The 16,356-nt window shown below is 35.5% G+C and overlaps 1 protein-coding gene across 1 annotated transcript; it reads left to right on the top strand.

Annotated features, from left to right (window-relative positions):
• Positions 1-8,383: 8,383 nt before the first annotated feature.
• Positions 8,384-12,659, top strand: LOC104094085 (ras-related protein RABE1a). Its single transcript, XM_009599945.4, has 9 exons — positions 8,384-8,675; positions 8,798-8,912; positions 10,648-10,720; positions 10,845-10,945; positions 11,373-11,438; positions 11,709-11,806; positions 11,974-12,036; positions 12,112-12,204; positions 12,311-12,659. Exons 2-9 carry the CDS (start codon positions 8,840-8,842, stop codon positions 12,392-12,394), a joined length of 651 nt encoding a protein of 216 aa, XP_009598240.1. The 5' UTR covers positions 8,384-8,675; positions 8,798-8,839; the 3' UTR covers positions 12,395-12,659.
• Positions 12,660-16,356: the final 3,697 nt, after the last annotated feature.

Below are 16,356 nucleotides of genomic sequence, written 5' to 3' on the forward strand. Positions count from 1 at the left end.
AAAATTATAAAATACGGGTCTCAGCCCACTTTCATAATTCCACGGCACCTCGCGCAAATTTCTCTATCACAACCGCACGGACAACTTACGTGCCAATATCATCATCATTTAGCCACGACACCTCGTGTCCTCATTTCTTATCATAACTGTACGAACAATTCACGTGCCAATATCATCATTATTTAGCCACGACACCTCGTGCCCTCATTTTATATCGCAACTGCACGGACAATTCACGTGCTAATATCATCATTATTTACTCACGGCACCTCGTGCCCACATTTCATATCATAATCCGCCTGGCAAAAACCACAGGCCCCCAATTTCAACATAAATCAGACTATTATCAATTTACCAACAACAAGACCAATTGCACAAGATATAAAAATAAACACAAGAAAAATCACAACATCACATAAAAATTACCAATGCAACAACTCCACATCATCGCATATCATCCCTAATAATAGCTATCCTTATCTCTCTTATAACCACCCTTATCACTCCTATAATAGCCTCACTTATCCCTCCGCCCTGACAATATCAATAGCCACCCTTATCACTCCGCCCAGACAATATCCCAACACACATAACAACGGTGAAATGCCACCCTTATACCCACATAATACCAACAGTGGAATGTCACCCTTATATCCTCAAAATGATAACTCAAATAACACAATAATTTACACGGAATATTATAACGGCAACGTAACAAAAACCAATTAACATCACAAATTGCCCAACGACCACAACCAAATTTCAAAGATATAACAGAATTAATTAATTTCACAACAAATAGCCCAAGGCTCAACACAATGCGTATTAAATCTCAAATCAACAACAGAGATGGAAAAATAACTCAGCATAGGACAACACCTTTTTTTATACAAATTTTATGTAAATATACTAACACTTATTCTTAAGCTTATTTAATTAATTATTTGTAGAGAAAAAATCCATAATGAATTTAAATTCTAAGAAATATCAAATCATCAGGCTCACGGAATTCATATTAATATACAAGTAAAAATCACATCAAACTGTCATTTAAAAAATAAATTCAACAAACACGAATTGAGGCATGGCAAATAGATGATTTAATAAATGCCAACAATTATCCAATTTACTTCACAATATGTCTAAGACTTTAATCTAATATATTTTGCACATATAAGCCCGAGTACGTACTCGTCACCTCGCTTACACGGCTTTTCACATTTGACAAATGGCACATAAGACTCGATGCCTAAGGGGTAATTCCCCCACTCGAGGTTAGGCAAGATACTTACCTTTTGAAGTTATGTCGATATTCCAAAATCGCCTTCTTGCTTGAATTGACCTCCAGACAGCTCAAATCTATCCAAATTAATTGTACAATTTCATTAAAATTCATCAAAAATAATCTTGGATAATAAAACGTCGACTTAAAAATTTATTCCAAAATTCATCAAAAGTCAATGCGGGGCCCGCTCCTCTAAACCCGACATAATTTTCATGAAATTCGAACACCCATTCCGATACGAGTTCAACCATACCAATTTTATCAAATTCCGATAAAAATTCGACCCCCAAATCTTAATTTTTTCGTTTTTGGAAGATTTTGCAAAAAATCTTGATTTATTCCATTTAAATCCAAATTAAACGATGAATATAATCATGAATTTATAAAATATAAACACCTTAGGGTATAAGACACTTACTTGAGTTGAAAGCGTGAAGAAATCCTCAAAATCGCCCAAGAACCGAGCTCCAAAAATTCCAAAATGAAATGGCAAAGTGACTGATTTTTGGTCCTTATGTTTCTACCCAGTTCTGCTTCTGCGAGCACAGTTCATGCTTATGCAGGCACTGTTCACGCTTCTACGAGCATTGTTCATGCTTCTGCGATCACTGTTCATGCTTCTGTGAAAAAAAACCAGCGAGATGTCTGCTTCGCTTCTGCGTTCTTACTTGCGCTTCTGCGATTGCGTAGGTGCGCAGAAATGTCCACTTATGCGAGTTCAAGCCAGCCTCTGTCCAGCTCCCTTTCTAGTCGCTTCCGATACGATTTTCGAACACCCATTCCGATACGAGTTCAATCATGCTAATTTTATCAAATTTCGATAACAACTCGACCCCCAAATCTTAAATTTTTCGTTTTTGAAAGATTTTGCAAAAATCTTGATTTCTTCCATTTAAATCCGAATTAAACGATGAATATAACCATGGATTTATTAAATATAAACACTTTCGGGTATAGGGCACTTACTTGAGTTGAAATCGTGAATAAATCCTCAAAATCGCCCAAGAACCGAGCTCCAAAAATTTCAAAATGAAATGGCAAAGTGACGGATTTTTTGTCCTTATGTTTCTGCCCAGTTCCGCTTCTGCGAGCACGGTTCACGCTTCTGCGGGCACTGTTCACGCTTCTTTGGGTACTGTTCACGCTTTTGCGAGCACAGTTCACGCTTTTGCGATCACTGTTCATGCTTCTGGTAAAAAAACCAGCAAGCTGCCAGCTTCGCTTCTGCGTTCTTACTTACGTCCAGCTTTCTGGTGGATATCGCTTCTGCGATGAAACTTCCTCAGAAGCGAAAGCATCAGCTGCTACCCAGAAATTCCAGCAGCTTTTCTTCAAGTCCGAATTGATCCGTTAACCTTCCGAAATCCACCCGAGGGCCTCGAAACCTCAACCAAATATACCAACGTGTCCCAAAATACAATACGAACTTAGTCGAGGCTTCAAACCATGTCAAACAACGCCAGAATTACTAATCACGCATCGAATCGAATTATGAGTTTTCAAATCTTTCAACTTTTATATTTTACGCCGAAACGTATCAAATCAATCCGGAATGACTTCAAATTTTACACACAAGTCATAAATGAAGAAATGGAGCTATTCAAATTTCCAGAATCGAAATCCGACCTCGTTATCAAAAATTCAAACTTCAATCGGACTTTCCAAAAATCCTAACAGCACAAACATGATGAGTGGATCCCAGAGTCAATCCATCATTCCTTGAGATTTCCCACCAGGTTGCATTCAGAAAGCATATCACACAACTCATCAATATCCTCGTGCTTTTCAACTATGTTTTCTTGACCCTTCTTCTTGTCTTTCTTTGGAGCACGACTATCTGCAGATTTGTGTCCAGCTTTCTCGCAGTTGTAGCAATTTCCTTTGAACCGCTTTTTGCTTGGGTTACTTTTTGGTCCAGAAGGCCTTTTTCTCTTTTTATTATTTTGTGGAGCATCCTCAATAATATTTGCACCCATTATTGTTGAGTTTCCACGACCTTTCTTTTCAACAGCTTTATTGTTCTCTTCGATCCTCAACCGAATAATGAGATCTTCGAGCGACATCTCCTTGCGTTTGTGTTTCAAGTAATTTTTGAAGTCTTTCCACAAAGGAGGCAACTTCTCAATCATCACTGCAACTTGGAATGCTTCATTGATGACACGACCTTCAATGAAAATTATATTAGTAATAACAATATAATTAATACTTTCGACAAAAGTATTACTTCGACTTATACCTTCAGCAAGGAGATCATGAATAATCACTTGCAATTTCTGGACTTGGGTAATAATAGACTTGCTATCTACCATTTTCTAGTCCAAAAATTTTGCGGCGACAAATTTCTTCAACCCGACATCCTAAGTTTTGTATTTCTTTTCAAGAGTAATCCACAATTTTTTGACGTCTCTATATTACTATAGACGTTAAATAGATCATCCTCCAGTCTGCTAAGAATATAATTCTTGCACAAAAAATTCGAATGCTTCTATGCCTCAGTCACGAGGAAGCATTCATTTCTGGAGTTTCGCTAGGAAGAACAGGAACATCTTCCTTAATGAACTTCTGTAGACTTAAAGTCGTCAAGTAGAAGAACATCTTCTGTTGCCACCGCTTGAAATTGATCCCGAAATATTTTTCGGGCTTTTCTGCCGGTGCCGGTGTTGTTCGGTTTGTCGATGCATTGGCAATCACCATAAGAACAGACTGGTTTCTGTTCTCATTCGTCATTTCTATAAAATAGAATGACACAAACAAATGTTTAATATAAGGTGAAGTTATTATATCTTCAAACCGAATAAAACTAGAGTAGAAAATCACGTAGATTTTAATCTCTAATGGAGTAGAAAATCGCTAGGATTTTAATCTCCAAATGACAGATAATAAAATAAACAGAATATACATTAAAGTAAACAATTGGAGTAGAAAACCACGAAGGCTTTAATCTCCAAAATGGGAGTAGAAAACCACACAAGTTTTAGTCTCTAGAACAATATATATAATATAAATACAGAATATAGTTAAGTTCCGTAAGCTTGTTGATGTCGTGCTATAATTCCATATATTTTGACGTTATTTACCTTACTTGCTTGTTGTTTGGATGCTAATTTGTGCAACAATTTACGCTTAATAGAGCTTCTTTCACGTGTAGGAATGCTTGGACATGAATTAGAGAAAAGTTACACGAAATGGTACCTCAGAGCTAAAAAAAGGAGCAATAAAAGAAGAAGTGCAAGGCAACAAAACAACAGTGCCATAGACAGTGCAAGGCATTGTCCATGTCATTCTTATTGTCGCCCCAGACAGTGCCTTGCGCCGTAACAATGGCGCCATAGACAGTGCCTTGCGCCGACGATGCCATCCGAGCAAATTTTAATTCCTCATTAGATTTGGACATGTAGAATTCGGCCCCTACCCTATAAATACCCCTTAAAGTTAGTTTTCTGTGGGTTAGACATCATTAGAGAGGGAATCGACCTAAGGAGGCAAGAACACACAAGGAGCAAGGCGGAGAATTCTTCTACGAGTTTTTTACTTTCTTCTTCCTATTTTCATTATTGGTTATGAATTCTAGTATTGTAGTTTTGCATACTATTATGAATAGCTAATTTGTTGTCTAGGGTTTTGATGAAATCTTTTGTAGGATGAATTCTTGATACGTTTTGATATATTTGAGTCTTTGAATTTTTCTATTTGTTCAACTATGTGCTTATTTTAGTTAACTAAAGATCTCTCAATTAACGATGCCTATTTATTATGTATTGCTTGAAAAAGAGTACATATTTAGGTGGTTGTTGAACAACGTCACTCCTAACGTATATGATAGATCAATACGGCGGGTTTAAAAGCGAGATTAGAGATAACGAAGCTTTGACGTGATCATAATGAGCGGTAAAAAAATACGAGCTAGCGTAATTCGAGAGAATATGACTAGTACATTGTTGTAGTTGCTCGAGAGAGAATTACGATAAGTCGAGTACTCATTATCAGTAGAGGATACTTAGGCGATATTATAGGAGACGTAGCGAGAAGAATTCCGACAATTGGGGAAATCATAACTCTAGGCCTCATTAATCTTGTCCCCAAAACCTTAGTATCTTTAGTTGTTAATTTACTATTTTAATTTGCTTGTTAATTAGTAAGAAAATAAAATCTTGATATTTATAAATTAGGAGTTGTTCGAGCCTGTATTCTTAGTGATACTTAACAGTTACAACAAAACCTTAGTTCTCTGTGGGATATGACTTCGAACTTTTAGATCGGATTATATTTGCAGCGACCGCTTATCTTTTTTAGGACTAGAGTTGGGCATGATCACTTGTTAGTAATATGTATTTGTAAAGTAATTCTGGAAATAAAATAACATAAAACCAGAAATAGAAGAAACAGAATTTAATCTGAGTCCACTGAATTCACGGTGTTTCCTTAAGAAACTTAATCCTCTCCTAATACCCGAGGTTGTGGATTATTTTCTCCCAGGATAGAACGGATTACACACTGGTGTAGCGGTACTTCAAACCCCAGTATTTCAGCGAACATAATGATCGGTAACAAACACACTTATTGTTGCTTTCTTTTAGTTAAAACAATCCAGAAGAAAGAAGGAGAATTCAGAATTTTGTAAGGAAAATTTGAGAGAATGGCCTGGTATTATAACCAATAGGTTGGATTCAAACGAAGAGATGCAACTCTTCAGGATGATTGTTCGCGTAAAAATGGCCATTACGTAAATGGCTATTTACGCAAAATCAAACGGGAAGATTCGAAGCCGAAGCCGAGCGAGCGACGATGATGGCGTGAGGTTTGCCTTCTTCTCAACTCTTTAAGAGCTAGAAGAAGAGTAATTATATATCAAAACTCTTTTCTTCTTCCAATATGGGACAATGTCCCTTTGTCAAATAGAAAAATTCAAATATTTTATTTTCCCTTCCATTTCCCATTCACTCCATTTTAAGCTAAACCAAACTTAAACCCAACAATAGCAACATGATTTTTATCATAAACATGTATTAGGTCAATAACTACTTAAAATAATCTACATTATTAAATGCAATAAGATTGATAAAAGGTCGGTTATTAGGTCATTACCTATTAAAATAAAACTAGTGGCTTAATTGGATTTAACGTGGAATATTGCTAGTGCAACGGGGTCAATTGATATTTTGGCTCTTTACAAACTTATTTTTAGTTTTATGACTCTACCTCTTTTTTTACACATGAGAGATTTATTTTTACACATAAGAGATCTGTCTTTTACAAATAAAAGATCTAAAAAGATCATTTTCTTAAATTTAAAATTGTGAAGGGGCATGATGTACAAATACCACAGTGGCAACGTTGATTGCATTGAGAAAATTCTTTTTGATTTTTACTTATACTACTGCTTCATTTCAACGCTTTGTCACATCTATATTTGAAATATCGAGAATTTTTTGAAGAAAATTGAAGGAACTTTTCGGTATTAATTTCCTAAACTGAATATTCACAGCTTTTTAGTTTTTTCATAAGCATGTTAAAGTGAAAGTTGTATGAAAAATTTGTTGCTCGTCTGTTGGACCAAATTTTTAAACTTGGTTTATTTTAAAAAGTACTTTTTATCAAGTGGAGTTTGAGGAAAGATAATTTCGAATAATAATAATTTCTGTTCAGTTAGATTATTTGAGAAATGCTTTTGTTTGTAATATAAAAAATTATTTGGCCAATTTTTTCAAAAAACAATTTTGAGTGCAAACTACGAAACCCGTAAAGATTGGGAGAAATTCAAAAATAACCAGATTTACAAGTAGTAATTGAAAAATAGCCACAGTTTCAAAAGTAATCGAAATTTAGCCACTTTTCATTTAAAGATAAATCTGAACGAAAACACTGTTCAAAATCCGAAAAATATTCCAGCATAATATACTGGAGTTCCAGTATAATATACTGGTCCAACATAATATGCCGGAAGTTCATACACAAGTGCTCCAATCTCCAGTATATTATGCTGGAACTTTCCGCTTGTTGGAGTTCCAACATAATATGTTGGAAGTTCATACACATGTGCATCAATCTCTAGTATATTATACTGGACCGGTCCGTATTGCAGAAAAATAGTGGCTATTTTTTAATGACTTTACAAACGCTGATTATTTTTAATTTACCAGCCCGAAAATTGGCTAGCCCGTGCTATTTTTACGAAAAGATTATACTTTACAATTAGCTAGTATTAATTCAAAATGTAAATGACTTGAAATATTAATTCGAGACACGTCAATTAAGTTCTACAATTTCATTTAATTAAAATGTAAAAAATGAAATTATTAACTAAAGAAATAGTTGGTTTATGAGACCTTGGTCATTGGATGTGCTATCGATATTGCATGAAGTTAGTTTTTGTGTGTACTCTGGGGATAGTTAGGTGAATCTTTGGTAAGCATAATTTTGTCCAGAAAAATAATTAAAATCAGCTTCTATTTTTGCTACTAAAGAGAAGCTAGTTTCTTTAGCTTCTCCGCAGCATAAATGATTTTATTCAATTATTTAAAAGTACTTTTTTAAACCTTTTCCAAACACCATATGATCTTTAAAACAAAAACTAAACATTTTTTTTTTTCCAAAAAATTAAGCACTTTAGTTTTTAAAATTCTTGTCAAGCACAAAGCAACTATCATTGCGATAAGGGTCGTGGTGAAATAGATAATATTTTTTTTAAATAGAATTTTCTGGTTCGAGCACTAAGAATAAGAAAATAACGACAAACGCTTCCCTATTTAATGGATTTTTCTGCGACACGAATCTGAATTAGTCGAACCATAATTAAAATACCGATCACCGATAAAAAAAAAAAGGATAGTTCGGTGCACACCCATGCTTATGCAGGATTGGGGTAAGGACCGTACTCCAAAGGTTATGATGTAAACAAAGTGACAAACTACTCTAATATAAGTATTAGTGACTACTTTCACGCTTCGGCACAAAAATAACTTTATCTCGGGAGAAATCAGAAAAGAAAAATAAGGATAAAAAGGACAGGTAATTTAAGAAGAATATTCCGATTTAAAACCAATTGTCTAAAAAGCTAATCATGTGGTTATGTATTCGATGCAACCGACTATTCTTTGTATCGTTGCTAAACTATGTTAACAGTTGTACCTCTCGTTGCTCCAATCAATGCTCACATCTTTGTAGATTTGAACCTTTAAAAACTCCATCCCCATTTTACAAATTCCAGCTCAAACACACAACGCACACATTTCTTGTCGTTTAATAGACCTTTCCTCATATCCAATCAAAACGCACCACGTTAAACTTTTCCATTCTCTACATAAAGCGCGTGATCATCCGCCCCAAACTCTCTTCGTTTCGAACAATTTGCTTAGCGCACGCAGCACAAAGTGCGCAGAATAGCCAATTGGTAACCCCTTTCTATCTCTCTGTGAAAAATCATTAGATTCATTCCGTAGATTTTGATCTGCTTTTTGTTGCGAAGTAATTGAGTTTTTGTGTTATTAATTTGATCATTTTCTGTGCTTCCAGAGGTGTGTGTGTGTGTAATATCATATACGAATTGATTGTTCAATGGCCGCACCACCGGCAAGGGCTAGAGCGGACTATGATTACCTCATAAAGCTTCTTTTGATCGGGGATAGTGGTCAGTAATCTAACACATTTTCCTCATTTTCCTTTCTATTCCTTTTTCACAGATCACAAATTTTGTGTTTTTAATTTATTTTTTTTGGATATTAGCATTAGATTTGGAAGTTCTATAATTGTCGGATCTGTGGCTGCATTTTTAGGATCCGTTAGTTGACTTCTGTGCGGATCTAGCCTCTGCTCAGAAAATGTATTTTTTTTTACGATTTGGTTTTGACGTGTACAGATTTTTTTGATTTGTCTAGATTTGCTTCATTTAATGACTTTGCATGTTAATTAGCTAGCAAGTTTGTTATATTTGCCCCTGTAACATGATTGGGATTTTAAAATATTCCGTTCGAATTTACGTGACACCCTTCCTTTTTAGTCTGTCGGCAAAAATATTAATGCTTTTTATATTTGTAAACAGTTTAACTTTGTATTTCCAAATCTACCTATGATTTATAGCGACGTAGATATCTATGGCTTGTTTTACGCAGCAAGTTCTGTCTTTATCTAGGCTTTTCTTGCAGCAAAGTCAAGAGGCGGAGCCAGAATTTGAAGCTTATGGTTTCGAATTAAAGTTGCTGGTTTCTAAATTAATAAGTTATACATATTTAATGAATTTTGTAAAATAAATACAGGGTTTGAACCAAAGTTAATGAACCCGTAACTCGCTCACTAGCTCCGCCCCAGACCAAAGTTGTGAAATAACTCTATAAACAGCTTAATGATGTCTCTGAGGAGGATTATTCTTAGGCATGTAGGCAGCATGCATAATAAAAGCAGGAAGAACATTTGTCATCAGTTACTGTTTCTTTGATTAATGGAGAGAATGTTGCATTGTCTGCGTATCTTGTCACTGTTTATACTTGTCAGCTTAAGTTGGTTGCAATCATTTTGATAATGCTAGCCATATGGTTGTTTTGGGGTCAATCATAGGACCAGTAGCAGCATCTGGATGTGTCAAAATCTGATATGTGGGCCTTTGAGCTCAAGGAGATGTAATCTTGCTATTTACTAAGATTCTCAACGAATTCTGATTAGCTCAATTGCTCAGAGATAATCTGCGTCACCAGCAAATGTATTCTGAAAAAGTATCAGACATTACCATATTGCTTTCTCTATTGTATCCATATAGTAACCACTAAATATGAGTTTCAGATTTTATATTGGTGAACATGATTCTGAAGAACGACAGAATACTGTGGCCAAATTTGTTCGGTTGCATGTTCTATTTGTTCTGTGCTCATTAGGAGTAGATGAATATTTTCCCCGGGTCCTTTGTGATAAGGGGGGTTCCTTTATTCTCTTCTCTCCAATAGGAAAAAAAAGTCCTTTTTTGAGAAAGTAAAAAAAGAAAGAAAAAGAGTCCTTTATTCACCTTTTTGGGTTTTCGCCTTTGTCCATACAATTTCTATTTTTTCTGCTTTACCGGTGGTTTGCAAGGTGGAGGTTACCATGATGACTGTTTTTGCCTAAAGTTTAGGTAGCATGGAAACTTCCATATTACCTCTTCTTTAGTGTATTAGGTAGGATCTTCTGTATGGTATTTTTCTCCTTTTCTTTAGCGTATCTCTTAAAGCTAGGTGAGATCTGCAAACTTATTTTGGTCTCCTTTTCTCTGGAAGTTCTGAGCTTCTTATTCTGCATCTTCTTCATTGTACCTGGAGGTTATGTAATGTATTTGCATCACTTTAAAAAAATGATGGTGGATTTTTTTATGACCAATTGTTTCTATGTGCACGCTGCAGGTGTTGGTAAGAGTTGCCTTCTTTTACGTTTCTCTGATGGTTCCTTCACCACAAGCTTTATCACAACCATTGGGTGAGTTCTCTCATAGTTACACTTCTGTGGTAATTGCTTCCGAACTCTCCTGAGAATTATATACCTGGTTACACTTCTGTGTACAGTTGCTTCTCAATGCTTATATCTATTTTATTCTTGTCAGAATTGACTTTAAAATTCGGACCATTGAGCTTGATGGAAAAAGGATCAAGCTTCAGATATGGGATACAGCTGGTCAGGAACGGTTTCGGACTATCACTACTGGTATGTTGTTATGATTGTTTATTGATAAAAGTTCTTCTGTTGTTTCATCAAGGTTATTAAAGGATTCTGGTATAAAAGGTCGTCATAACTGGGAGAAGTTCTCTCCGTTTTTGTTTACTTAATTGAACCTTCTTTGCATTCGGTCTTGTGATGTTTTTCTCCCCCTTTTGTTTCCTCCCTATATTTCCATGTGACTTTATCTCTTGGGCCCCTAAGAAGAGAGTCGATTACAATTGATCTTCTGTATCGTATTATTTTGCAAAGTTGAATTAAGCTTGTGAATGCTTGTCCTTATACCTATTTCTCATCTTCATTAATAAGTTGCTCTTCGTATTACAATGGAAATATGATCTTCTTTAGTATAGATCCCTGCGTTTTATTTACCTGTGAACTTATTGCTTCTTTTTCTGATTACAAATTTTTCCAGCTTACTATCGTGGAGCCATGGGTATATTGTTGGTGTATGATGTTACTGACGAATCCTCCTTTAACAGTAAGGTTCTTTGTCCTGATACTCCTATAATCTGAGATGTAGTTCATATGTGAACTTCAACCTCTTTTACAACTTTGATGAATCTGCTACATTATTCCATATCTTGATCTGTTTTCTGCATTAAAGCTCTTATAATTGCTGTGTCAGTCCATATCTTTAATTGTTTTCTGCATTATCCCCAGTCCCTGACTAAAAGTCCCTTCTTTTCCTTTCTTTACTTCTCTTTTTCCTCCTTTTGGATGGGTTGTGACTGTTTGATCCTATCTGCAGACATTAGGAACTGGATTCGTAACATTGAGCAGCATGCCTCAGACAATGTCAACAAAATACTTGTAGGGAACAAGGCCGACATGGATGAAAGCAAGAGGGTAGGTTCTCGTTTGGGCTGATTCTTTATCTATAATTTTTCCTGTGGCTTGACACAATATCCCCAAATTAGGAAAGAAGAAGAGAGAAGTGGATAGAAATAGACGTAGTTTGGTGGTTTGTGTTTCAATGAAGATCTAATATTTGGTCAAAATGAACCTTTTTGTAGGCTGTTCCTACTTCTAAGGGACAAGCACTTGCAGATGAGTATGGGATTAAGTTTTTTGAAACTGTAAGTATGGTTCGACAACCTAGAAAGAAATGCTGGTAAGTTCGCCTGTACTAAGTCTTTACTGTTTCATTGCAGAGTGCAAAGACAAATCTTAACGTGGAACAAGTTTTCTTCTCAATAGCAAGAGATATAAAGCAAAGGCTAGCAGACACAGACTCGAAGGCTGAGGTGAATAACTTAACTAGTTTGGTAAATTCTTAAGGAACAAAGACGAGAAACAGATATCCTTTATATTTTTCTTTCCAAGTATTGAACTCATTAGTTGACGTTGCAGCCTTCGACGCTCAAGATTAATCAACCAGATGCAGGAGCTGGAGCTAGTCAAACTGCCCAGAAATCTGCTTGCTGTGGTTCGTAAAATTGGTATGATATTACAGGTGCAGCTGCGCTTGCTGAGCTCTAAACAACCAAGAAAAGCTTAAGTTGAAGGCAATATCGTTGGGGATTGTAATATCTTTATTGGTCATTCTTTTGAGATTTAACGTGTGAATTGAAAGATAGGTTGACTATTATTTGAGAAGGCAAATTTGTTGCTAACACCTTTCCATTAGCTCTCAAGGATATTTGTAACCTAGCTGTTTCTGAATCTTATGTGTACGCAAATACAACTTTTATGATGACTACCTGGATCTTGCTTACTTGTAGAAAGCGTGGTTGATTTGTTGCTAGGGTAGGGCTTTTCCATTATGTGATTATTGAAGTAATTTTGGATTAATGAAGGTGCTTACAAAGAAAAGCAAATGAATTAAAGCATTGTGTTTGGGTGGGAATCGACTCCGTTTATTTTAGTCAATCGATGTTTCTCTGAGAAGCCAATTTCTCAAAGACACAAACAAGAAACATCAAAACTAGGTAACTAACACCCATACTTGAAGCATCTACGAAAATAGAAACTCTCACCATCTGCAGTTTCCATTTCAACTATTATCACAGCCACAAATGCTTAATAAGAAGCCACTTTTCAAAATTACTACTTGGACCATGTGAAAGACCATCCTTGTATTTGTCAATTGATAAATATAAACGGCATTAAATTTTGTGATTGTCTCCTAAAGTTTAAGCCGAGGTCTACAACATGGTGTGACTTTTATTTAGTATAGATCAGCAACACACCCCTCCCATCAGCCTGATTTTTCTTTTTTGGGTCAATCATGGGAAAAATATTTTATTTATCCGTGACAGTAAAACTTGAACCCAAATGTGTACTGTTATCATCTCATATAAACATTTAAATTGATTTTTTTTTTTTTTTTAGGTTTGCGACAGAAGGGTATGGGATTTTGTGTCATTATTATGGTGTTTCAACCCTTTTCTGATGTGAAGGAGTGACCCTGAAATTGCCAATGCTGGACTATTAACTATTTTATGATTAAGATTATATATTTGTTTGTTTTATGATTTACGTTTATTAATCCTTGATTTCCCTATAAATAATAAAGGTACAATTCCTTAAACAAAAAATATACTTTAAAAAGTGATAACTGAAAGTGCTGGATAATTAGTTCTGGTGTATTTTCACTTTCCTACTATTATGATTTTCCACGATCCTTATGTACGCAATCTCTTTTTCCATTTTTTATTTATCTATATCTACATTCTATATTATATTAAAAGTACGAAGGTCCTTAGCTAAATGTCGTTCGTCTTTTTTACTCTTTAAAAATATAGTTCACACTATACAAAGTAGTCATTTAATTAATATCAAGGACTTTAAAATTAACTAAAAATTTAATTATTCAATGTTTCCTTATTAGAATTATACAATATATTAAATTTGTAAAAGGAAAGTAAAAGGAATCTTTCGACCCCTTTGAACTCTTATTCGGTTTAGGAGTTTTTTGTTTTTGTAACGACCCGACCGGTCGTTTTGAGTTTCAGCGCGTCGTTCGGCGGTTTGAGGTCTTGAGTAGCTTCACTTCAGGTATTATGACTTGTGCGCGTGGTCGAAATTGAATTTCGGGAAGTTCAGAGTTGATTTGGAAAGAAAATTCTAATTTCGATAACCTTAAGTTGGAAGAATTGGCTAAGGTTTGATTTTTGAGTAAATGACCTCAGAATCGGGATTGCAAGGTTCTAACAGGTTCGTATGATGATTTTGGACTTGGGCGTATGTTCAGATCGGGTTTTGGATGACCTAGGAGCGTTTCAGCGCCTATTGTGGAAGTTGGCATTTTGGAAGAATTTCGTAAATTTGGGTTGGAGTGCATTTCAATGCTATCGATATCCGTTTGAGATTCTGAGTCTGGGAATAACTCCGTATGGTGATTCTGGTATTAGGAGCGCATCCAGATGTGGATTTGAAAGTCCGTAGGTCATTTCGGGGTCATTTGGCAAAAGTTAGAAATTTGAAGGTTTTTGGAGAGTTTGACCGGGAGTGAACTTTTTGATATCGGGGTTGGATTCCGATTCCGGAAGTTGGAATAGGTCCGTAATGTTAATTATGACTTGTGTGCAAAATTTGATGTCAATCAGACGTGATTTGATAGGTTTCGGCATCGAAGGTAGAAGTTTGAAGCTTCAAAGTTCATTAGGTTTGAATTGGAGGGCGATTCGTAGTTTCGATGTTGTTTGATGTGATTTGAAGGCTCGACTGAGTTCGTAATGTATTTTGGGACGTGTTGGTATAATTGGTTGAGGTCCCGAAGGTCTCGGTAGAATCCGGATGGTAAACGGATCGAGTTGGGACTTGGAAGAAGGGCTGAGGGCAGCTGTCATCTGGTGTAACCGCACCTGCGAGGTTTTGGCCGCAATCACGACCCCAAATTCCCTCCTTAGGATGTCGTGATGGAACCTAGTCTCTAAGACCAGGTAAACCTATCAATGCAGAATAACAATAGAAATATGAAATAAATAAGTCTGCAATTCAGATAATTACAACTCCAGAAACCCGGTAGAAATAAGTCACAAGCTTCTAAGAATTTATCCTCAATGTCTCTATATTATGTCATAGTCTAAAGAAAATAAGGAAGCAACATAATAAGGGTAGAAGGGGACTCCAGAGTCTGCAGACGCTGGCAGATATACCTCGAAGTCTCCGTACACAGGTAGCTCACAGATGTCTGGACCGGTAGGATGTACCTGGATCTGCACAAAAAGATATGCAGAAGCGTAGTATGAGTACACCACAGAGGTACCCAGTAAATGCCAAGCCTAACCCCGGTAGAGTAGTGACGAGGTCAGGTTAGGCCCTACTGGAATAATAAAAGACATGGTGAAATGTATAATAATATAATAAAAATAAAATGACAATGGAAATGAATCAAGTAAATAGTATGTCACCATTTAACTACACAGAATAAGGGCAAATAATACCTCGCGGAAACAAAACAAAAATTTTCAACTTTAAAAAAATCACAACAATAATCAAAGGCAACTGCGGCCATAAATAAATATCAACAAGGGCACTCCCGAGGTACCGCCTTGTAGTCCCAAATCATAAATAAATTCACAATATCTCATTTCCTTATATCACCGCGGGAGTCTTCACAATTTATTTTAAAGAAAATATTTTTTTCCGAAATAGCATCCCGTATTTTAGCCACCCTTATCACACCGCATGCGTTTCAACACCCAGACCTTATACCACCACATGCGTATCAATATCACAATATATCACAATTTGTACTTCAAGTGCCCAAATATTTTAATTTTCCAAAATAAATAACATCAACAATATTTTCCACAACAGGGTGCTCACGGCTCAATCACAATGAATACAAAATCTCACAAAATATTCGGGAATAAATAACTCAGCAAAAATAATATTTCAAAATTTTTAATACATTGCCTCAGTACCAAATTTAAAATATCAAATACTTCATATTAATAATATTTAAATTAAAAAAATTTCCACCTTCAAATAATGCACAGAATAAAAGAAACAAAGTTTCAACTAAACAGGTAAAACAATTAGCAGGAAAATATCAAGCAAATTTAAAGTATAAAAAATCAAATCAATGATGAAGAATACAACAAGATAAAATAATTTAATTAATATGCAACAGTGATCTACACAATTTAAAAACATAATCTTTCACATTTAGTGTCACGACCCCAAATTCCCTGCGTAGGAGGTCGTGATGGCACCTAGTCTCTAAGACTAGGTAAGCTTATCAATGGAAAATAATCATAAATATCTGAAATAAATAAACTACAATTCAAATAATTACAACTCCCAAAACCCGGTAGAAATAAGTCACAAGCTTCTAAAAGTTTATTCTCAATGTCTCTATATATCAAGGTCTAAAGAAAAATAAGGAAGCAACATAAAAATGATAGAAGGGGACTCCGGAGTCTGCAGACGCTGACAGATATACCTCG

Source organism: Nicotiana tomentosiformis, chromosome 11 (assembly GCF_000390325.3).
Source record: "Nicotiana tomentosiformis chromosome 11, ASM39032v3, whole genome shotgun sequence".
Lineage (NCBI taxonomy): Eukaryota > Viridiplantae > Streptophyta > Magnoliopsida > Solanales > Solanaceae > Nicotiana > Nicotiana tomentosiformis.

Bases quoted from the DNA above. Each gene is read 5' to 3' on its own strand.
- LOC104094085 (XM_009599945.4), top strand. From the start codon at position 8,840: ATGGCCGCACCACCGGCAAGGGCTAGAGCGGACTATGATTACCTCATA. The intron at 11,439-11,708 runs GTAAGGTTCTTT...TCCTATCTGCAG, and splicing joins TGACGAATCCTCCTTTAACA to ACATTAGGAACTGGATTCGT. The intron at 12,037-12,111 runs GTAAGTATGGTT...GTTTCATTGCAG, and splicing joins GGATTAAGTTTTTTGAAACT to AGTGCAAAGACAAATCTTAA.